We start from the raw sequence: 23,372 nt of genomic DNA on the forward strand, positions 1-23,372 counted from the left end.
GAGATCGGTCTATGTCACTTTTCTCCAAAGATGGTTTTCCCTTTTCTGCCAAAAGCAGAGTTCAGAGTGTAACGTAGGGGATTTGATGATAACTTATGTTGCCACATCTTGTGAAAATATGGAGGGGCTGGGACACTTGCCTGGGAAATGTTGCAGGCCAGAAAAGGCACATCTGAAGAGTCAGGGTAAGTCTACTCCGTCCAAATTAAGCTGGGGTCCCTTTGAAAGTGTTTCCCAGAAAAAAATTGAGAAAGAGTATAAACTTGCAGAAATTTTACCAGCACTTTCCATTTTCAGCAAAATTGACCCACCCAGTTGGGGGAGGGCGTAGGTGCTGAGGATAGGTAAACCATATTTATCTTGGTCTCCCTTTTGGTTATTCCCATTTTTCTAAAATGGTTTGGCTAGTATTGGGATGACACTCTGTGGCCATGATCTAAAGGCTTCGCTAACCATCTGTGCTCAAGAAGCCAAAAGTCTTAACAGATGTGCATTCACCAGATTTGCACAGAAACTAGGTGCTCCAGCAAAGATGGCCACTAAGGCCTACCTTGTTTGCTCAGTGGATAGAGTGTTGGCCTGCAAACTGCAGGGTCCCAGGTTCGATTCCAATCAATGTTCGATTCCAATGCCCAGGTCACGATCCCCAGTGGGGGGTGTGCAGGAGGCAGTTGATCACTGATTCACATCATTAGTGTTTCTATCTCTCCCTCTTCCTTCCTCTTGGAAATCAATAAAAATATAAATAAATAAAATAAGATGGCCACCAAGATAGAAGGACCAGGGGCCCCAACGTTCTTACGGCAGTCTTCCATCTTGTGGGGAATTTCATGTAGCTGCTGCTGTTGATAGCAGAGACCTCTGGCTTACACACTCTGTCTTATAACAAAGTCAGCCAGGTGGCTGGTGGGCAGTCTTGGGGCTCAAAGAGGGTGAATGCAGACCCATGTGGTCAGGAGGAGATACCTGGTGCATCTCTCAACACTTTCCCCACTACTAGTCATCATTGTGTTCCTGTTTACAAAGCCTGAAAACAGGACCTAGTTATGTGACATATAAGGCATACCTTGTCCGGTCTGTCTTCCTAAGAGGCACTGGCTCCTGCCAGAGCAGGACTTTAGAAGCCAGCTTGGCCAGGTGCCAAGCAAAGCCTGTGCTATCCTCATGCCAATGTCTGACACTAATGATCTGGGAGAACACGATCCCATAGGTTGAAGGTGAAGGCCTACACAAGATACCCCACTTCAAATGCCAGTTAGGTGTCTTGGGGGCCATACAGACTAATGCTGAGATGGCCACAAACGGGGGTTCTAAAGACCCCTCCGGTTTGATTATTCACTATAATGACTTCCAGTAACTCACTGAAAGCGTCAACCTTATGGTGTTTATTGTAAAGGATACAACCAAGGAACAGCAGAAAAGGAAGGGATGCACTGGGCAAGGTCGGGAACGAGTGTTCGAAAGGCAGGGCTTCCATGCCTGCCCTCTGTGTACTAGGGTGCGGTCAGCTCTCAGCCTTGCCATGAGACTCAAGCTGCCTCCCACCTGCATCCCTCCAGGAAATCGAACCCCAAGTCTAGGCATCTTTCTCATTGCCCCTGTGGCCCCTCTGTGCTGGCTGCAGCCCACCAGGCCTTGTTCACTTCAGGACACATTTCTGGTGTCACAGAAATGCTGCTGTGTCCAAAGCAAGTGGAGCTAAAAGCCCAGTGAGAACTGCATGTACCCTGGAATGTGAGTTTCCTAGGAATTCCTGCTCTCCTTAGTACTTTTGACAAGCTGCAATTTGAGGCAGCCAAGGAAATTACACAATTAGGAACTAGAAGACCAACGTGGCCTTGGTTCTTGGGATTTTATTCAAAGCTGGTGGACACCTCCTTAAGGACATGTAGCTTCATATTCGGGGCACTGCAGAGGGACCCACCAGTCAGCTTTGCGACTCCTGTGTCCGGATTATCTATATAAATAATCCTGTCCCACAACTGGGAAGGAATGTGTACAGATGTGTTACTGGCCCAAGGTCCATGTACCTGATGCTGCAGAAGGCCAAAACTAAAAATGTCAAGAGTTTGGCCTGGCCAGTGTGGCTCAGTGAGAAACATCAATGAGTAATGTGCAAGAGACAGCATGTGGAGAGAACCAAGAGGGTGGCATAGGTAAGCACCAGTACTCATCACCTCCCACAACCACATCAAAATTACGACTAAAATACAGAACAACTAACATGAAATAACCACCTGAAATCTGGCTGAAAGTCCTACAACTAGAAAAGTAAAGAAGAAAGACTAGTAGGTGGGACAGAGATATGGAACGGACCATGTGTGGTGTTTTTGTTGTTTTGTTTTTTGGTGGTTTGGTTTTGGTTTTGGTTTTTTGGTTTTTTGTTTTTGTTTTTGTTTTTTTAGTCAGGAGGAATATCTTGGCTGTGGAGGCCCCTGTGAGGAGCAAAGGGTCCCAGCCCCACAACAAACACCCAGCCTGGTGTTCCAGAGCTGAGAAGAGAAGTCCTCATTACTTTGGGCTGTAAAAGCAAGCAGAGATTGTGGCTGAGTGACACAGAGGCTGTTGGAGACCAAGGCAGTTCCACTTAAAGGACTGGCGCACAAACTTATTCAAACTTGCTGCCTCTGAAATCCAGTGCTGGGACAGCAGCTTGAGGGGATCCAGGGACATATGCAAAGGAACTGAATTGGCTGGTGTTGGAGCAAGAACTCAGGGGTGACTTTCTCCCAGACAGGGGTGCGCTCGGCTCCGCGCCCCCGCGCCTGGGGAGTCCGCCTGCAACTGGAAGGAGGGAAGGAACATGGGAGCCCGGAGCTCCTAGTCCCGCCCCAAGTCCCCAAAGCGAAGGGAAGGACACTCCTCCAAGCAGCCCCCAGAAACCAGCCGGCACCTCCCTGGATCTGCCAGCGGGAAGGGCAGTGACACCGCCGCCCAGGGGCCCGCTCTGGGACCTGCAAACCAAGAGCATTCCTCTTGCCCCATCGGGGTTGGGGCTCGCGGGCTCCTCACAAGTCCCCAGGGGACGGCCACCCCAGAGCAGCCCCGCCACCGGGGACCTACCGTCCTTGGCAGGACGTGGGCCCCTCCAAAGCCAGTCCCAGTGTTCCGGGGCCGCGGAGGCCGGCAGCTCCCTGGAGCCCAAGATGCCCTCTGCACAACCGACCGCGAGGAGCTGGCTCCGAGCAGGCCCGAGTCGGACTGGAAACCGCCTGGGGAGGGAGCGGTGCCCCCTACGGAGTCCTCCTAGGGTGCCCGCGTCCCACCGGTCAGTCCTGGACGCAAGGGCCACCTCGCCCCCGCCCCCCCTGCACTCTGGGGCAGGACAGGGCTCAGGAGTGGGTCGCAGCGGGGGAAGCCTGAAATGGAGGCCCCAGAGTCCAGAAGACAATTTTATAGAAGGGTGCACGCACTGCAGGTTTCCCTCACTCCCACCTTCTCTGCCTGAAGTCCCCCTCTCCCACAACTGCCTTCCCATCCCTCCTTGGCAGCCTCCTCCAGACCTGGCCCTCCCTTCTGAGCGCTGGCAGGTGGCAGCCCACACCGCTCCTGAATCTGGCCTACCCACTCTGCTCTCTCCCCAGCCCACCCTGAAATAGCCTTTCTACACTCTACCCACGTTTTCTAACTCCTCATCCCAGGCATACTGCTCCATCCTGGGGCAAGTTTGTTCCGGAAAATTAATTAAGTAATTAAGTAATAATCTCTTTCTTTTCCTGCAAAAAGCTTTATTGTTTCATTCAATCCAATGCATGGAGAGGGCTTCAGGGTGGTTAAGAGAATGGCTAGTAGTTTTGGGGAGAAGCTCGGGTAAAAGTCAGAGACACCAGGGGATGCAGAGAGGCCTCTCAAAGGCCTCGGGGCTCCAAAGGCTCCTGGGCATGCTTGAGGGTGAGCCATTTGAAGAAATACTCACCTTGCCTAGCCTAGCCTGAAGAGGGGGTGTGCAGCCAGCCTGTGGATGTTAGTAATGTGGTCGTCCATCTTGATCAGTTTCACCTCCTCATCCAGGAAGTGGTTCCCCAGGAAGTCACAGAGATGAGGGTCTGCACGAGTAGAACCCAGGGTTTGCAGCTCCCAAAGGGCCTGGTTCAGGTGCCTCTGCAAGGCCAGGGCAGCTCCCATGGCGTCCTGAGTTTTGTCCACTCATCCTGGGAAGGTTTCAGCACCTCCTGGAAGGGAATGTGGCCGCCACCCTTGTTTTGCAACTTTAAGAGATGCTCAGCACCCTCGCGCTTTTTCTCCTCTGCCAACTCGAAGTGGCCCATGCCCTTGAGAGCCTCAAGGTTGGAATAGAACCCCAGCGAAAGGTAGGTATAGGAGGCTCGCAGATGCAGGTTGGCCAAGTGGTTTACTGCAGCCTCCACCTTGGTGGAATAATTCTGGTGAATTTGGGAGCTCACAATAGGAGTTAAGGTAGAAGAAAAACCGGAGTGTTGGCTGGTCCCAGAGGTGATTCTGAAGGTGGTGACTAGATAAGAATCAGGAGGGTGGAGGGAGGCTGGAAGAAGGAGCATCCCTGGGTCTGTTCCCGTCTAAACACTGTTGAAACAAGACAGATCCAGCAATGGTCATTTGTGATGCCAGAGACAGGTGTTAATGTAAGCTGGTTGCCTCTTCTTCCAATGCTTCTATTGTTATTTAACTTGTAGGCTTCTCAGAAGCTATTTATTGGACTTGGATAAATGTATCTGTCTTCAGAGGTATCAAAGTAAAGAGGCAAGCCACAAAGGACTTTGATAGTCTTTACTAAAGCAGATAAACTTGTGCAACTGGTAAAACCACAGTGACACCTAGTGGTGTTCTTTAATAATGCAATTTTAAAGCAACCCTCTATTTGAGCAAGTTTGTCATTAAAAAGCAAACATTTCTTTTTGTTTTTTAAAAATATATTTTATTGATTTTTTTTTTTACAGAGAGGAAGAGAAAGTGATAGAGAGAAATGTCAGTGAGAGAGACACATCGATCAGTTGCCTCTTACACACACCCCTATTGGGGATGTGCCCGCAACCAAGGTACATGCTCTTGACGGGATTTGAAACCATTGCTCTCCCCCCTATACATGCCCTCCCTCTCCACTTGTATATGCCTGTATACAGTCCTTTGGTTGATCTCTTATCTCCCCCAGATTAAAAAAAACAAAAAACAAAAAAAACAAACAAAAAAAAAACCGGAGTGAGCGGCATCCCTCCAGTAGGTGGGGTCTCTAGGCCTGGCTTGCAAGGATCAGGCTGAAACCAGTTCTTCGACATTCCCCAAGGGGCCTGGAATGGGAGAGGGCACTCTGCAAAGTTGCTGTCCTACAGGGTGTGGAATGCAAATGCAAGTGTGCGGTAAACCAGATTCAGGGTGACAGTGCCCGCAGCAACAACATAACTCATGGCCACAAGAAATCAGGCTCCCTTCCCTTTGGTTTCCAGGGTGCCTCACGTGAGAACCACCGCTGCCAAATCACTGCAGCTTGGCAGCTCTTGCATTGAGCATCTGGCCCCTGGTGTTCAGTGCGTGTCATAGCAATCAGTCAGACAGGTGAAGGGACACTTAGCATATTAGCCTTTTATATATATTAGATGCCTGCTGCACGAAATTTGTGCGAGGGGGGTAGGAGGAAGTGTTCCTCAGCCCAGCGTGCACCCTCTCTAATCTGGGAACCCTTGGAGGATGTCCAATTGCCAGTTTAGGCCTGATCCCAATGGACCCCCCTCTCACAATCCAAGACTGCTGGCTCCAACTGTTTGCCTGACTGCCTTCCTGATTGCCCCTTACCGCTTCTGCCTGCCAGCCTGATCATCTCCTAACTACTCCTGAGCCAGCCTGATCGACACCTAACTATTCCCTTGCCAGCACGATTGTCCCTAACTGCCCTCTCCTCCCAGCCTGGTTGCCCCCAACTGTCTTCTCCTTTAGGCCTGGTCACCCCTAACTGCCCTCTCCTGCAGGCCTCGTCACCCTAACTGCACTCCCCTGCTGGCCTGGTCACCCCCAACTGCCCTCCCCTGCAGGGATCGGGCCTAAACTGGCAGTTGGACATCCCTCTCACAATCCAGGACTGCTGGCTGCCTGCCAGAATTATCACCCCCTAACCACTCCCCTGCCAGCCTGATTGACACCTAACTGTTCCACTGCAGGCCTGATCCCCCCCAACTACCCTCCCCTGCAGGCTTGATCCCTCTCAACTGCCCTCCCCTGCTGGCCTGGTCTCACCCAACTGCCCACCCCTGCTGTGGTGGCCATCTTTGACCACATGGGGGCGGCCATCCTGTGTGAGGGTGTGAGGGTCAATTTGTGTATTACCTCTTAATTATATAGAATAGATAGATACCTAATAGTGGGGCAATATTTTAAAGTCATATATTTTTTCTTTGAACTTTCATTTGCTAGTTTTACTATTCATTAATAATTCATGCCTGAATCAATTATTACCATAATGGTTGCAAAATTGGTAATACTCTAATTCTGTCATTTTTTTCTACATTTTTATTAGTTGTCATATTACTGAAAAGAGAGCTTTCCTTATTTATGTTTGTGTTTATTACTTTAGACTCATGCATTCTTACATCATCTGTAATATTCTATACATAATCTATAGTATACTACCATGTTTCCCCGAAAATAAGACATCCTCCGAAAATAAGACCTACTTACAAGTTTCCTTCTGAGTGAAATATAAGGCATCCCCCTGAAAATAAGCCCCCCCCCCCTAGGCTAAACATGAGATTCTGATTCTGAAAGAAATGGAGTCACAATAAATTCACCAGGAAATTCAGAAATTGATTGTTATGATGATGTTCCAGAAGATGATGACATGATTGTCATTGAATAAATGAGTAAATTCTTGATACTGTAGGATTCACAGTTTGTCTGGTTTGTGTTGACAACTACCGTACTACCGTACCGTATATAAGTAATAAATTTCCTTTATTTTCATTTAACAATAAATATGTACCATATTCTTCTTCATGGAAAAATAAGACATCCCCTGAAAATAAGACCTAGTGCATTTTTGGGAGCAAAAATTAATATAAGACACTGTCTTATTTTCGGGGAAACAGGGTATACATAATTCATAATCTATTTGTCTTTAAAAATATAAATGTCATTAAAGTAAAAAATATGAATTGTTCCAGATTAAGGAGACTGAAGAGATGTAACAACTCAATGTTATGTGTAATCCTGGATTAGATTCTACACAGGGTGTGGGAGGAGTTGTAAAGATCTATAAAGGACATTATTAGGATAATTGGTAAAAATGGAATAATCCTGCAAATTAAACACTATGGATTAAATAATGATGACATGCCAGTATTAACTCTTCTGTTTGGCTCACTTTACCATGATTATGTAAAATAAAAAATATTAGAAAATATACACTAAAATATTTAGGGGGAAAGCAGCATTGTGTTTGCAGCTTGTTCTGTATATGGACATGGTGTGGGGTGGAGGGTGAGCAGTCACCAGACCAGAGAGGTCATTGGGAGCTCTGGTCTGAGGAGGAGGCCCAGGTAGGGAACCCCAGGCAGTGACCTTACTTCTTGATGACAGAGCCCAACAGAACTTGGAACCTTGGTAACCAGATAGCCATGTTCTAGAGAGGCCCTTTTCCATTCTGTAAGAACACTGCACCAGCTCCCTTGACTGGGAGGTGCTGGAGTTAGAGCAACATGTTCATTTGCTACATCTTTATGTTCTGAGACTGTGACCCCAGGAAAGGATGTTGTGAGAAGTTCTTCCTCTGCTGTAGTTGGTGGGCCAGGGCTCACACCAGACAACTCTAGCCATTTCCATGGAGGTGAACGAGGGTAGCACAGGTAGGCCTAGGGCATACCAGGCCAGGCCAGACCACCACTGTGGTTTCCCCCTGGCAGTCCTCTGTCCCCCTACATATGTGTATGTAAGGGGGATCACATAGGGAGAGCACGCTCTGTGCAGGAGCAGGCTGAGGAGAGCTCAGAAGCCTGGTGGGCTGGTCATAATCATACCCCAGGCAAGACTGGCTGGGTGGGATGTGGTGTGCAGAGGGGCACCCTTCTGCCCGAGATTTATCCCAAGCCCTACAGGTGAATCTCACTTCACCAGGGTAGAGTTCTGTGCCTAATCTGGGAATAGAAGGTCAGGTGAGCAGAACAAACAGTGGTGATGGCCGGGCAGGGTTCTGTGCTCCAAGGATGGCTGCCAGGCACTGTCACAGAGCTCCATGCAGATTGCTGATGAGCAGGTCGGCAGGGATGTCTGTCCCACCTGAAGTGAGGAGCCAATGAGCCACCTGCCAACAAGGGCCAGTCCAGGCTCTGGATGAATTTAGTCAAGGTGTTTTCAGAACTGGGACCAGGGAATACCCAGGGAAGTTTACCAGTCCAGGCCTTGCCCAGGCCACACTTCAGGGCCTGGCCCAGGGTCTCGGTGTAATACATTCTGTTAGGGTCACTGAAGGAGTAACACATGAGGCCAACCTGGTAAGGGACTATAAATGTAGTAGGTCATCTGGATACCAGATGGGCTGAGCCCCAAAATGGCGCCAGGGCCCAGAGGCAGAGTTAGAGGTTTTAAAGGACTCTAGGAGGGCTTTTTCTGGGCAGAGCATTCTTGGGCAGGTCTGGATCTGAAGAAGATGCAGAGGGGACGGATAATGGCCGTAGAAAGTGGAATGTGATTTTAGCGAAATGGAATGTGGGCTAAGCAAAAGGGAATGTCCATTGTGAAGTGGCCTAAAGGTCAGTTCCCAGGGGAGGGGGCATCGATTCAATTATTTGATTACACCTAACACATTGTGTCAGCCAGCACCCAGATCATCCTGCTTGACTTCTGGTAACTCATCTGGATCACTTTGACCCCATGGAGGCAGAGTCTGTCAGGGAGAAAAGCGTGTGGGAGGTGTCTGTGAGCACAAGGGAAGGGTCAGTGCCAGACACATAAGGAGGAGCCCCAGAGGCTGATATTGAGCCAGAAGCAGAGACTGGCCTTAGACCACCTACCTGGCGGGCTGCAGCCAGGGAAGATAGCCGGTTGTCTGTTCCAGGGCTGTGACTTCTCCAGAAGACTCCAAGATGTTCTGATTTTGGAATGCATGTGGAAAGGCAGGCAGATGGGTTAAGCTTTTCTTCTCTTCCAGGCCTAGCACTAGCTCAGAGATCTATCCGAGTTCCAGCTTCAGCTTCTGTGCATCCTGAGAGCCAGCTGTAGGGGCAGAATCAAAAGCACCTGCAGGTCCTGGAAACTGTCCACCTCCAGCAGCTGCTCCAGAGCTGCCGGCAATATCAACACCAGTTGCATCTGCAGTTCTGGGGCAAGAGCTGGCATCTGGAGACGATACTGCAGGAGACCTGGAGCCCACACAGGACCCAGCACCCCTGCAGGGAGGGCCAGCCCTGGAGAGCCACTCAGCACCATTTCCTGAACTATACTTTAATCCTCATCCTGACCAGAACTTTCCTTCCCTTCTCCTTTTATTGTTTGCAGTTAGGTTTTATAAAATTTTGTTTTTACATTTTATATAGTGACATATTTTAGATTTTATTTTATTTTTAAAAATATATATTTTATTGATTTTGTACAGAGAGGAATGGAGAGAGATAGAGAGTTAGAAACATCGATGAGAGAGAGTCATCGATCAGCTGCCTCTTGCACACCCCCTACTGGGGATATGCCCGCAACCAAGGTACATGCCCTTGACCGGAATCGAACCCGGGACCTTTCAGTCCCCAAGCCGACGCTCTATCCATTGAGCCAAACCGGTCTCGACTAGATTTTAAATTAAAGATAACGTTTTCACATTATCATTGTAATTGTATAATTAATGGACATTAAGTATATTCATAATACCCTGCAACCGTTGCCACTATGGAAGTGTGAAATATTTCATCTCCCCAAAAGGAAATTCTGTACCAAAAGAATTTGCTCCCCATTCCTTCCTCCTCCTCCCCGAACCCCCAGCCCCTGGCAGCCCCTAACTTGCTTTCAGTCTCTGTTTCTTTGCCCATTCTACATGTCTCCTGTAAATGGAATCATGCAATAGGACCCCTTTTGTGTCTGTCCACATATTTTTGAAGGAACTCAGTAATTTTTATTTCTGCTTTGATTGAAAATAGTATTTTTTAAAAGTAATATACCAGATGGATTAAAGACAATGTATAAAACCTAGCCTTTTAAATAAATATGTGCAATATCTCAGGGTAAACAGCACTGTTCTATGTGTGACATCAAGAACAGAAGACAGACAGAAAAAGGCTGGCTCTTCTTGTGGCCAAACAAAATCAAGAAAAATGTAGAAAGCTGGAAAAAATAAACCACAAACACAAAAGTATTCTACACAGCACAAGGCCAGAGAAAGGCTTACCATCCCTGTGATGCAAAAAAATCCTCAAAAGTCAATGCTGTAATAAGGACAGAGAGTGAATACATGCAATTCCAACAAAAGATAGCACATATGACCAGTATGTCAGAGGTGCCTGACCCCATGGGCACACATGCACATGTGAATACTGTGGGGAGAGCATCGTCACCAGCAGACCGGACAATGTGAGAAAGCAGAGGCCCCACTAGATCCCCCACATGTGAAAGGACCCTCCCTTCTGTAAGAACATTGCGCTAGGCCCATCCAAATTCCACAGGCATACACCATCACCTGGCAGTGCTCATCTTAAAGAGTTTACACAGAAATAATTTTCAAAGATGTATTTTCAAGACATCAAGACATTCACAGCATTGACTGAAATAGCAGGGAACTGGAAACAACACTAACGTCCACGGAGAGGGGTTGGGATCCGTCAGTTCTTGTGGGTGTTGACAAGCAAAGTTGGGTGGGGTGTCCTCTCTTTCAGTGTGCAGGTTCAGAGACTGGGGAGGCCCTGGTGTTTCTTCTCATTAGCATCCATCTCAATGTGGGCTGTTCAGAGGTGGGGAGGGCTCTACATCCTGGGTGCCCAACTACTGGGTGGTACCTGCCCTCCAGGCACTCACAATCTGGTTGGTCAAAAGCGAGGAAATGAATGCCTATGAAGGAAAAGGACAAGTGCTGCTGTGAAATATAAAGCTAGAGTGAGGGAGGGAGGTGGGAGGGAAGCAAGGGGAGGGATGAATGGAGGAGGATTTGGATGGAGGGGAGGGATAGAGGAAGAGAGAGAAGGAAGAAAATGGGAAGAAGAAAGAAAAAGGAAGAGAGGAGGGCATATAGTAAGAGGAGTATGGGAGGAGAAAAGGAGAGGGAGGATGACCAGGAGGGAGGGATGGATGAAAGGAGGAGCAAAGACAAAGATGGAGAAGAGAGGGAGGGATGGAGGAGAGAGGGAGGAGGAATGGAAGAGAGGGGGAGGAGGGGTGAGGAGAGAGGAGGGATGGAGGAGAGGGGAAAGGGAGAAGGGATGGAGGGGAGGAAGGAGGGATGAGGGGTAGAGGAGAGAGGGAGGAGGGATGGAGAAGGGATAGAGGCTCCTCTCATTACACCTGGAGCCTGCAGGCCGCTCTTCTGAACTCCAGGACCCAGGGAACCACTTCCCAATGGCACCAAACAGGGTGTGCTGTCTACTGCTTTGTGACAACCTTACCTCAAGCTTAGCAGCTTACAGCTTATTTACCTCACAGTTTCTATGACCAGGTTCCAGGGTCTGAGAACTCTTTCCCAAAGAGGGCTCATGTGATATGAGATTGGGGAGTGGAGGTCTGTGATGGAGTCAGTGTTGCTGGCCAGTGCACTTGCTGAGGGCTCATCCAGGCCCCACCCTCACCAGGATGGGCTGGGACAGCAGAGGTGAGGCCCTGGCCCATGCTTCTGCCCCAACTGCCTGGAAGGAAGTATTTGAGTGACTCTCTTCTCAAAGGCCAGGCTTTCTGCTACCAGTGCCAGAGCTGGCAGCGTCTGGGGGAACCCCAGAATGAAACTGGAAGCAGGCGTAGGCTTTGGAGAGGACCCAGTGTTGTGCTCCCTGGGGAGATGCTGGTTGGACAAGTGGATAGCAGCCCTCCCAGTGCCACCTTGGCCTCTAGGTGGGGGAAGGACAGTGAGCACCTGTCTGTTTCCTGTTTCAGAAGGCCTTTTCAGCCCTATGGAAGGGCTGGCCTCCCAGCCGAGGCTGTGTGAGATGCGGGGGGTTGTGAGTGCTGCTCTGGGGACCTGCGACTGGGGATTCCTCTGGCTGTGACGTCTTCCTGACTTATCCTTCACTCTTGGCAATTGGCTGGATCAGTCCTGGGGGAATTCTGTCAGTGTCCATGCTTTATTTCCCAAGATGCTGTGGACTATGTAAAGTTTAACCTGTCTGGCTCAGACGGGAAACAATGCCCAACACTGAGGCGGAGCCAGAGGCTGAGGAGGACTGTGGTTGGCTGCAGTGATGAGGGACTGGGCTGGGCCATACAAACAGGGGCAGAGCAGCTGGAATCCATTCAGTGGTGGACTTCAGCCTGGGAATACTTACTTGGATGTGGCACTGGGATTTCTCTTTAAGGCAAGAGGATGTTTTATGTCTTATAAAAGTTTCATGGAAAGATGATCATGTTGGTGAACATTCCTGTACCTGAAGCTCCAGAGCTAGTGTCAGCTGCATTGCCAGCTCCAACACCAGCTCCAGTGTTAGAGCCATCATCAGCCCCAGAGCTGGAACTATAGCACCAGCTTGAGCAGAGCCACCTCTGGTTCTAGTACCACTTCCAGATGCAGAGACAGTGCCCATCCCAGAGTTACAGCAAGTTCTAGCATAGGTGGAACCAGCTCCAGCACCAACTCTGCCAACAATTCTAGAACTAGCCACTTGTGGCACCAGTGCTAGCATGAGCACCAGCTCTAGTACAGCTTCAGAGGTAGAGTCAGCTCTAGCGTCAGCACAAATTCTAAAGCCAAAGCTGGCTTCAGCACCAGCTACAATGCTAAGGCCAGCTCCAGCGCCATATTTAAAGCAGCTCTAGCACCTTCTCTGGAGTTAGAGCCAGCCTTACCATTTTTGCCAGAGCTGAAGTGAAACCAGAGCTAGGGCCAACTTCAGCACGAGCTCTTGCATCAGCTCCCATTATAACCTGCTCTGGCACCAACTCTAGAGATAGAGATGCTATGTCACCAACTCCTATGCCAGCTCCAGCAACAGCTCTAGACCTAGAATCATCTCTAAAACTAACTCCAAACCCAGAGCCAGCACCAAATTCTGAGCTAGAGTCAACTCCAACACCAACTCTGACACTAGATCCACAGCTCGAGTCCACACCAGTGCCTGCTTCTGCATCAGGAGGCTCTGGAATGAGCTACGAAGGCAGAGCCAGTGCTAGGTCCTGAACTAGAACTAGTCTCAGTACCAATTCTAACACCTGCACCAGAACCAGGTCCAGCACCAGGTCTGCAAACAACCTGAGATAGAGGCAGCCCTATTACTACCTCCCATGCCAGCTGCAGCACCAGCTCTAGCAGCTACTGCAGAGGTCCAGCACCAGGTCCACAGCCAGGGCCTGCCTCAGCATGCACTCCTGGGCTCTAGCCAGCTCCAGCACTGGATCCAGAGATAGGATGAGACCCAACCTCTGGCTGTAGTTATTATCATTTTCAGAAGAACACATTTGCTTTATTTTTTCTCCCTGTTCTCTATTATTCGCCTCTGCTCTAATATTTTTTAGCTTTATTTTTTTAGTTCACAATGGGCATCTTCTGACTCTTGGCAATTGCCAGCCTCAGGACCACTTCTGTAGGGTGTGGCTCAGCAGTTAGCTAAACAGCGGCCCTAGCCAGCCAGGCACCTCCCAGCCCAGGCCACTTCCAGACTCGTCTCACCATTGGACCTCTGTTCTGGCTGTGTATGATGCCAGACTGTTGGCAGGCTGACCTGGATTCCCAGGGCTCACTTGCTGCTTTGGGTGCCTATTGCTCTCTGGGAACCAGAGACTAGCTGTCTTTAGCTAAGGAACTGCTCTTAACCACTCCCCGCACCCCCCTATCATCCCTCTGCAGGTACAGGCTGGTCCCTGTCACCTAGGCCCACAGGCAGCCAGAGCACGCACTTACCCACTAGGTCTGAAGACTGCAGTTCTCATGTCTACATCACCTGCCTGTGAACTTCCCAGGGTCCTGGCCCAGCCTCTCACCTCTCTAGCCTTTGTCAGCACATGGAATTGCCAAGATCCCGTCATCAAGTCTTGCTTGTCCTCTGGGAGAGAACCGCCCATCACATAAGTGGTTCTTCACCAGGTGAATAGGAGACAGCTAAGTCCCACTGATGTTCTCTGGCTTCCCTGCAAGTGCCAGGCACGGAGGACTTTGAGGTCACAAGAGGCAGGGTCAATGGGAAGGGAAGATTTCAGAGGAGGTAGGATTGGATTTTTATATAAAAGGTAAAACAAACAAACAAACAAAAAAAACCACACACAAACTTGTTACAGTATTTGTTGTAAAAAGTGAAAGCTATATTTGAGTATTATATTGAAGTATGTTTCTACTATAGCCTGGAAGTTGTGGTTTTGCTCTTCATTTCCTGTTAATTTAAATCAGACTCATTCCTTGTAAGTTTTGCAGAACCATTAATTTATTTTAGGTGGGAGAAGGGCCAGCTCCCTCCCGGGACCTGAGGCACATGCCCAAGTCCTACTTCCTTAGAGGTCAAGTTCAGTCCAGTGTTGTGAACTCGGGCCAGGAGCAGAGACAGCCCCGCAGAACTCCTGGGATTAGAGGTTGAAGGTACTCACACAGCCCCTGAAATTGGGCGTCTTTAAAAATATCGTTTGCTGCCCCAGACAGTGGCTGCCTTTCTACACTTTGAGGAAAAAGGAACACTTTCTGCTTCTCTTGCTGAGGTAGGTATCTTTTGACTGCCAATTGGGGAACTGTAGTTTTTAAGGTCAAACTGGAATTCATCAGCGCTAAATGGGAAAAATTGTAAAATAGATTAAAACATACAATGTAGGAAGGAAAAGGCCAGAGGAAGATTATTAGCCAAGAAAATGAGGCGGGCAGGACTCCACCCTGTCCCAAGGGCCCTGCAGTTGGCCTTTCACCTAGATTTGAATGGTCCTGGGAGAGAGCCCCTAGCCGCCCACCCCCTCAGATCAGGCACAGTGTTCACTCCCCTCCTGCGGGCCCTGAGGAATGCGCTTTGGTTACGTCATGGGGTGTAACCTTTGCAGTGGGTGGGCTGAACGATGTAGCCTGGTGGGCAGGGGAGGAGGTGCAAGCAGGACTGATGTCCACAGGCAGCAGGAACACATCATTACCAATTAACACTGCAGTGCTTCCACCCCTAGGGAGACACGTCCTGAGCTCCGTGAGCACTCTCTGGGGCTTCCCCCAGGATCAGGGCTCAAGGGCTAACAGCAGACCCAGTAGGGAGCCACTAGCCCCGTAGTCAGCAAACTGTGGCTCACGAGCCACGTGTAGCTCTTTGGCCCCTTGGTGTGGCTCTTCCACAAAATACCATGGCCTGGACGAGTCTATTTTGAAGAAGTGGCATTAAAAGAAGTTTTAAAAATTTGGCTTTGGAAGGAAGGGTATGTATGGGAGGGGGGCGGGCAATGTTAAAATATGTACACAGATAATAATTTAATTAAAAAAAAACAAAAAAAATTGTGTATGAAATATAAAAAAAAATTTGGTTCTCAAAAGAAATTTCAATCGTTGTACTGTTGATATTTGGCTCTGTTGATGAATGAGTTTGCCCACCACTGCTCTAGCCTACTTTTTTCCAACAGCTCCAGAATATACAGCTTGTAACGGCAGGAGCAGGGTGAAATGTGGGGCAGCAGCTGAAACTGGTTTGGCTCAGTGGATAGAGCGTCAGCCTGCGGACTGAAGAGTCCCAGGTTTGATTCCAGTCAAGGGCATGTGCATTGGTTGCGGGCACATCCCCAGTGGGGGGTGTGCAGGAGGCAGCTGGTCAAAGTTTCTCATTGATGTTTCTAGCTCTCTATCCTTCTCCTTTCCTCTCTGTAAAAAATCAATAAAACATATTTTTAAAAAATGTGGGGCAGCTGTTATCCCTTCCCCCATGATGGCTACAGTTGTCACCTTGTGCAGGGCCCAGTGACTGTGCAATTAGACACAGGAGAGAGCAAAATGATGCGATTGTCCAACCAGTGATTGTGAGGTGATTATTGATGGCTCAGTGGAACTTGGATAGTGTAGTGCTAATGTGCAAGGAAAGACTGAATTGACATGCATGCAGTGATTGTTGACTTGCAGTGAGTGCAAGCACTGGCTCACAGTGGTACAGGATGGGAGCTGGAAAGAGCAGAATGGTGAATAGTGGTTGGTAACCAGTAAGTGTTCAGAGTGGCTCTTGCACAGGGAGTGTGCAACAAGACACTGTTGAACAGCACCCGGTGGCTGTGCAAAGTGAGTCTGTGAGCACTAGAAGAGCAGTTAAATGCCACAGGGGGTATGCTGGAGGAAAAGTTGGATCGAGAGAGATGCATACACAGATTGGTTGTTGAGCTGCACATGGTGAGTGGGTAAAAGTTGACTGTGAATGGCAAACTCTGGGTGTGCAAAGTGTGAGATTGGAGAATGAGACCGTGACTTATTAATTACAGTGTGCAGTGATTAAATGTTACAGGGCATGCAAATAGTGGATGTTGGTTGGTATAGGATGAATGTGCAAAGGATGGTTGCAGAATTGCACAGTGACATGAAGTCACACGCTGTGGCAAACCAGTGGTTGAAAAACACCCAGGAGCCCTAACTGGTGTAGCTCAGTGGATAGAGCATCAGCCTGCAGACCAAAGAGCCCCAGGTTCGAGTCTGGTCAAGGACATGTAATTTGGTTGCAGGCTCCTCCCCAGTCTGAGCCCTGGTCAGAGCTCATGCAGGAGGCAACTAATCAATGTGTTTCTATCACATCAGTATTTCTCTGTCTTTCCTTCTCTTTAAAAATCAATGGGAAAATATCCTTGGGTGAGGACTAAAAACAAACACAACACTCAGAGAATTGTACTGACAGAGTCAAATGGAAGAGCATGCGGACAGGTGAGGACACCACAGGGGTCATTGGATTGCCCGCAGTAACTGTGCAAGGAGACTGCTGAATGTCAGTGTGGGCGTGTTCAGAAGTGGGTGCTGGAAGAAGCAGTGACTGCCGAGTCCAAATGAACAGTGATTACACTGGTCACATTTATATGCCAATGTGGCAAGGCCACAGTGCCACTTGGTAAAACACCAGGGTGGATACTGCTGTCAAAGGTTTTTACAGGAGATTCATGCGTAACTCAGCAGACTGAATAAAGCAGATGACCCTGCCATAATGTGGGTGGGCCTTGTCCAAGCAGTTGAGGTCTTACGAGCAAGAACCAAGGTTTATGAAGAAGCAATTCTGCCTCCAGATGCAACACAGAAACCTTGCCTGAGTCCAGCCTTCTCTGCAGACTCGCACTCACCAGCCCCATCTCTTTTCAGACAGCTTGGTTTCATTTCCCTGGAGAGCACTCACACCATGACAGTGACACACAGGTGTGCGGTGGTAGGGTGGTAGAAGTTGGATGGTGCAGATAAGCATGCACAGGTTAAAATGTGCAAGTTGATTTGCCTGGCACAGAAGAGATGTGTAAGGGTGGGGAAATGGATGGAAAGTGAGCGTGCAGAGTGGTTGTTGAATCAGTTTGCAAAGTATGCAACAAGTAGGTGGATGGTGCAGAATGATGTGCAAGGTGTGGAAGAGGCCTGGGCTCCATCTGGCCTGAGGTAGACCCCAATCAGGGCCCTCTTACTGCTGGTTGGGAGCGAAGGGCTCTCGGTGAATGGAGTCTCTGAAGAAGGTGTTGCCGCAGCAGGCAGAAGGGAGACAACGGGTGTTCTGAGTTGCCACTTACTGCCAGCGGGGCCTGAGTGTCCTCTGAATACAGTGCCTGTGATACCTGAAGGCTTGGCCTAGAGCTCAGACCAGTATGACCTCTCTGGCTCAGGACCTTGCCAAGGGGGCCAAGGGCCAGTGGAGGGAAGGAGGGAGCTATTTAAACAGTGGTTCGAATGTGGGATAGAGACACAGGCCTGGCAGCATGGAGGTGCCTTGGGCCCCAGTCTCTACCCCACCCCCGGGGCTTGCTTCCAGAGGAATCGGCATGGACTTGGGGTGTGTGTGATGCTATTGTAGAGTGGGCCTGTGAGACAATTCATTGCCCTGTGCTGCCCAACAGCTTGGGGCTGGTCTCTGCTAAGGGAGGGCTAGGGACACCAAGAAAAATCAGCCACATGCTGCTCACATTCCAGCATACCCACAGCCTTGCCACAGCTCCAAGCTACCAACAACTCCGCACCCACCCACTCACCAGATCTGAGTCCCCAGTCCTGCTGGGCCTCACAAGGACAAGGAACCTGGACCCTCTGGACAGGCACTGGAGTCTGGGATGCCAGGATAGTAGCAGGCCCTTAAGAGCAGGAACCATATCTGGGAGGCCACATGTCCCAGCCCACACAGAGGATGCAGCTTTATTTCTGGAAGGGACCCTGGAGCAGGGCCTCGAGGGTCCTTGTCAGGCTGCCAACTAACGCTCATGGCACACTAAAGGGGGTCTGTGGTGGCCAGGGCCTCCTGCAGCTGCTGTAGAAGGTCCTCAGGCTGCGGCAAAAACTTGCTCGTGTCCACTCTCTGGAAGTCGGGGTTGACCACCACAGACGCCAGCACCTCAGCAATCCGGCTGATGTCAAAAATGGCATGCTGGGGGCCCAGGCCAGAGTCCTCACTGCATCGCACTTCACCAGGGCCTATCTTCTTCACTAAGGGGAGCCTCCTTTCAGCAATGACCTTGAGGAAGTGGTAAAATTCTTCAAAATTAATTCCGGAGCAGGACTTCATGATGACCTGGAGCAGAGAGGACAGGCCAATGAGCTCACCTGCAACTCTAGGCAAGTTTCTGCTGATTGTGGACAGAGTCCAGGATCCAAAGCCATGGACCAGTCTTTGAGGATGGAGTCAGATACCTGGGGGCCAGCCAGTGATGGAGTGGTCTGAGCCCCGGTGATCTGCCTCAGCCTCAGACTGACCCTCTTCCCAGCAGACCAGACAGCCACCCCTCCTCCCACTGCAGCCCTGTCTCTGGTGAGCTCCCGCCAACCTCCCATGCCTTGGCCCCTCCCTGTCCTCAGTCTTGTCCGGGCCAAACACCCCACCTGGCAGTGGTGGTGCCAGTCTGGCATGGTGTCCCTCCACTCGCTGACCTCCTGCTGCACGGCACACAGCTCCTGCTGCAGGAAACGCCATGTGTTGGCCAGGTTACAGCCATTGATCCAGTTGTGGTTGATGGAGATAGTGTCCTCCTGGAAGAGGCAGATTGCAGGATGTCCTCACAAGCCCACAGGGCAGTGTCCCCTCCCCCATCCTGAGGTCCTCCCAGCCCTCCTCAGCTGAAAAAGGCTCCCCCTCCTATCTCCCTGGGGGTGTCAGCAGGCAAGAGAGAACCGAGTCTGGGACCACCTGAGTCCATAGCCAGTCCAAGGTGGGGCTCCCCAGGGCCCCTGGGGAAAGTAATGTGGGAGGGAGGGAACCCTTAGCTGTGCTGAGTGGGGTCAACATGCCTACACATGGGCCCAGCCTCACTGTGGCCGGCCTGGTCACACACCGGGGCTCTCCCAGAGGCAGAGCCAACCGTGGAGCCAGCAGGGACGGCACAGCCCTCTCTCCTCAGGAAGCATCAGGAAAAGCCTGCAGGCTGAGGGGCCCAGGCGAAAGGGGGTCAAGGCCAGCCTGGTAAACCCCACGGCATGTCTCCGTGCCTGCCTGGACTGCCTCTTGGGCACATGGAGCGGGGTGTGCCCACCCTACCAGATTGTGGACTTGGTGGTGCCACCCGCTGGGCACAAACACCATCTCGCCTGCCTCCTGCGTGACCTCCAGCACCGGATGCAGGTGGCTCTCCAGGAGTTCAGGGGCGGTCACATCATAGGGCAGGCCACCGTGGCTATCCCGCAGGGCTTCTTCTTGTCCTGGTGGGAAGAAGAGCCACTTTTTCCTCCCGCAGATGTTGACAGACCAGCTGTAGGAGCGGAGGATGTCAGCATGGAACGGCGACCTGTGGAAAGTCCCTGTTGGTGTCTCGTGGTCTGGGTGTGGGCTTTGGTTCTTCCAAATAGACTGGCCACACTCAGAGGCCCTAGGTCCCCAGCTCTCACACCTATCTGTGAGCCCCAGGAGTGAGCCAGACCTTCCCCACTTCAGAATATCCCGCAGGAGGGACACCAGTTCTGAGCAGAGTCATAAAGAAGGAAATGGGTTTGGAAATGCCAGACCTGGCAGCTGACTCCATGGCCTGGCCAAGGGTAATCTCCCAGAGGCTCTGAGAGAGTGCAGCATGGTTCAGGAGAGTGGCCAGGGCCAGGGTGCAGGGCAGTGGGTGGGAGCGGGCACACGGTTACCAGGTGCCAGCAGGTCCCATGTAGATGAAACGGTAGTCGTCCACATCCAGGGTGTCCCAGTACTCGTTGAGCCAGTCGGATGAGAAGTACACGGGCAGGGTGAATAAGTCCTCGGCAGAGGAGTACCTTCAGAGAGCAAGCGACATGAGGATGCTGCCATCTCTACGCTCCCAAACCCAATGGGCACTGATATGAGGGCCCCTGAGCTGCCTTCCAGGGCCAGCACCAACTGCCGGGCTGAGTGGGGCCACCTCAGATGACCCAGCCCCGGTCTGACCATCAGATGCGCCTAGCTGGGCTTGCCCAAATACCTGAACCAGGGTGGTAAGTAGATGAGATGGCAGGGGAGGCTGTGACAGGGCTAGACCCCCCATGGAGGTAGAACCCACGTGCTCTGGGCCCTCTGGCACATGGTCTGGGATTTCAGACTGTTGGATTTTAGAGTTGGGTTCTAAATGCATCAATGGAGTGACACTGTTTTCCAAACTTGTGGGTTGCTTTGGTGTTTTCACCCCACACCAGTGACCTTGACTCTGCTGAGCAGACACAAGGCCACAGGCCCTCGCCCAAGGACTGCCTTGAACACCAAGGTCCTCTTCACCCTCAGTCTCTCAAATCCTTACTCCACTGGTGGACCCCACAACCCGACCACGGGCTCTCAAACACAGGAGCATGTTAACCCAGGCCCAGGGAGAATGTAGGCAGGCTCACACATCATGCCTGGTCAGCAGCCAGGAGAACCCAGTACCACCAACCACCTGGAGCTCCCCCAGCACCAGGCCTTGTGCACCCAGACTCCTGCCCGTTCACAAGCCCTGCTCAGACAGTGCCTCTTGTGTCTGCCCAGCCCAGGCCTCTCTGCTCTTTTCATTTTACTGTTGCCAGAACACTCAGTCAAAACCCAATTTCAAACAAACAATAAAGTTTTTAGTATAAGTGTGCCCCATGCAATACTTGGGATATATTTACACCAAAAAAGCGACAAACACCCCCCTTCCCCCCATTGCTTATCTGAAGCTCATACCCACACTGCATAAGCATCAGGGCCTATGAGTGTCTGAGGGCCAGAGTCAGTGTCTGGTCACACCTTAACCACTGTCTACACAGAAAGTTCCATGCCCAATCCAAAGAACTATGGCAGGAACACTGAGGACATGCTGTGGGTGCTGTGGTGGGGGCTGGTGCTGGCATGCCTCGTTACTCTAGCAGTGGTCTTGGAATCACATGGGCCTGAGCTCTAGTCTCATTTTACTTTTTTGAGCCTGAGTTTCCACATCAGCAAAACAAGAATTCAATTTGTGCACTCATTCGTCCAACATTAGTTAACTAAGGGGAGTCTGACTAGGATGGTTTCTGCTGGTGGAAAGCATGCCCCTGGGTGGGGGAAATGGAAACAAAATCAGAAGACCCCCTCAGAACGTGGTCACCACAGTGAGAGGGAGATGTTTTCGGGGCAGCAGCGTTTGAGCTCCCCAGGTGGAAGTGTGCAGGAGGGAGCAAAGAAAGTCCTCTTTAGAGAGCTGGTGCCGCTCAGCAGTGATGAGGTTTTCAGCCGGTGGGCCACAGCTTAAAGAGCAGGTGCACCTGAGTGAGCCTAGAAGTGGGGTGCAGGGCCCGGCAGGCAGGCAGCCAGCCAGGAGACTGGCAGCAAACAGGCTGGACCTAGAGAGAGAGGGCTGGAAAGGGAGGCTGATTCCAGGGGGCATCTGAACAGGGGGAGGCAGGCTGGGTGCTGCCAGTGAGAGGGAAGTGGAGCCTTCAGCTCTGAGCAAATGTGACAAAGATGTAATTCCCAGAGTCCACCTGCACCTCCACCAATCCCGCTTCTCCACAGCCGCCAACTGCGTGCACACCATGGGATGGCCATACCGTGCCGCAGAGCTGGATATTTTACAAGTACGGATTAAAATTCCTAACCGGGGAAAAGAGGCGATCCCCTGTGTGCGGCCAGGGCTCACTCAAGTCTGGAAAAAGCAGCGCCGCGGCCATTGCACCACACCTTTACCTGCACAGGTGCCAGTCTTTGAGGTAGAGACAGCCCCGTGGAGAGGAGCAGTCTCCCCGGATGAACTCTTTCCAGTAGCTGATGTAATCTTTGAGGGGCATGTGTTCTTTAGGGTTCGAGTTGTATTCCTGGACCCCGCAGTTTGCAACAGGCACAACTACATCTCCTGAAACGGGAGGGTCAGGCACATACTTTTCCGAGTCCTCCAGCTTCTTCATGGTCTCCGATCCTGTCCACCCCTCCAGCTCGGTGCTCAGGCCGTCTCCGCATGAATGCCTCTGGGAGCCCACTCATGCCTTCTCCCCAAACCCTCAGTGGCTACCCGCATTTGCGCCCCTGGAGGTATGACCTAAGGGAAACTGGCAGGAGGAGAGTAAGAGGACTCCGCTCTGGTCCTGTGCTTGCGCTCGCCCTCCGTCCTTACCATAATTCTGCAGCAGGTGGTCGAAGTCGGGCTTCCCGCTGGGCGTCACCCAGCGCTTCCTGCAGCCCCAGTGCTCAGTGAAGGCGCTGGAGAAAACACAGGGCACGTTGGGGAGCAGGTAACTCTTGAAGAAGTCCGTGTAGGAGAAGGAGTCGGGCTTCTCGATAAAGTCCACACGGTCCGGGGTCGGAGAGACCTTGCTGGGGAGGCGCCCCCGGAGGCCTCGGAAATGGCTCTCGGCGAACACGCGCGTCTCCCGGTCCATGCCAAGCCCCGCTCCGCATCCTGGGGCGCGTGCGGGGCTGCTGGGGGGAGAGGGAGAGGAAGGGGGAAGTTTCAGGTGGGGAGGATCCGGAGGGGAGGAGAGGGTCTACCGAGAGCGGAGGGGCTGGGGCTGGGACTGGGGCGGGGAAAAGCTCCGGAGGACGGAGTGCCGGTGCCGGTGCGGCCGCCGGGAGAGGGCGGAAGCCGGAAGCCGGCCTCGGGCCTCCCACTGCCTTGCGCGTGAACCCGGGAGGTGAAGGGAAGCACTTCGTACAACTCCTTCCGCACAGAAGCCGGGGGTACCGCGCGGCGGGGACGGGACCGCGAGGCGCACACCAGCGCCGGGCGCCGCCGAGCGGAACCCAGACGCCGGG

At 51.3% G+C, this 23,372-nt stretch overlaps 1 protein-coding gene across 1 annotated transcript; it reads right to left on the reverse strand.

The window, feature by feature from the left end:
- Positions 1-14,470: 14,470 nt before the first annotated feature.
- JMJD4 (jumonji domain containing 4) lies at positions 14,471-23,369 on the reverse strand. Its single transcript, XM_084885191.1, has 7 exons — positions 23,273-23,369; positions 22,735-23,039; positions 22,311-22,476; positions 20,306-20,431; positions 19,716-19,962; positions 19,064-19,210; positions 14,471-18,755 (listed from the first exon to the last, which is right to left on the reverse strand). The coding sequence occupies exons 2-7, from the start codon at positions 22,997-22,999 to the stop codon at positions 18,456-18,458; spliced, it is 1,251 nt and encodes a 416-aa protein (XP_084741317.1). The 5' UTR covers positions 23,000-23,039; positions 23,273-23,369; the 3' UTR covers positions 14,471-18,455.
- Between the last annotated feature and the right edge of the window lie 3 nt (positions 23,370-23,372).

The sequence above is a fragment of the Pipistrellus hanaki genome (genome assembly GCF_964339955.1).
Source record: "Pipistrellus hanaki genome assembly, chromosome: 5".
Classification (NCBI taxonomy): domain Eukaryota; kingdom Metazoa; phylum Chordata; class Mammalia; order Chiroptera; family Vespertilionidae; genus Pipistrellus; species Pipistrellus hanaki.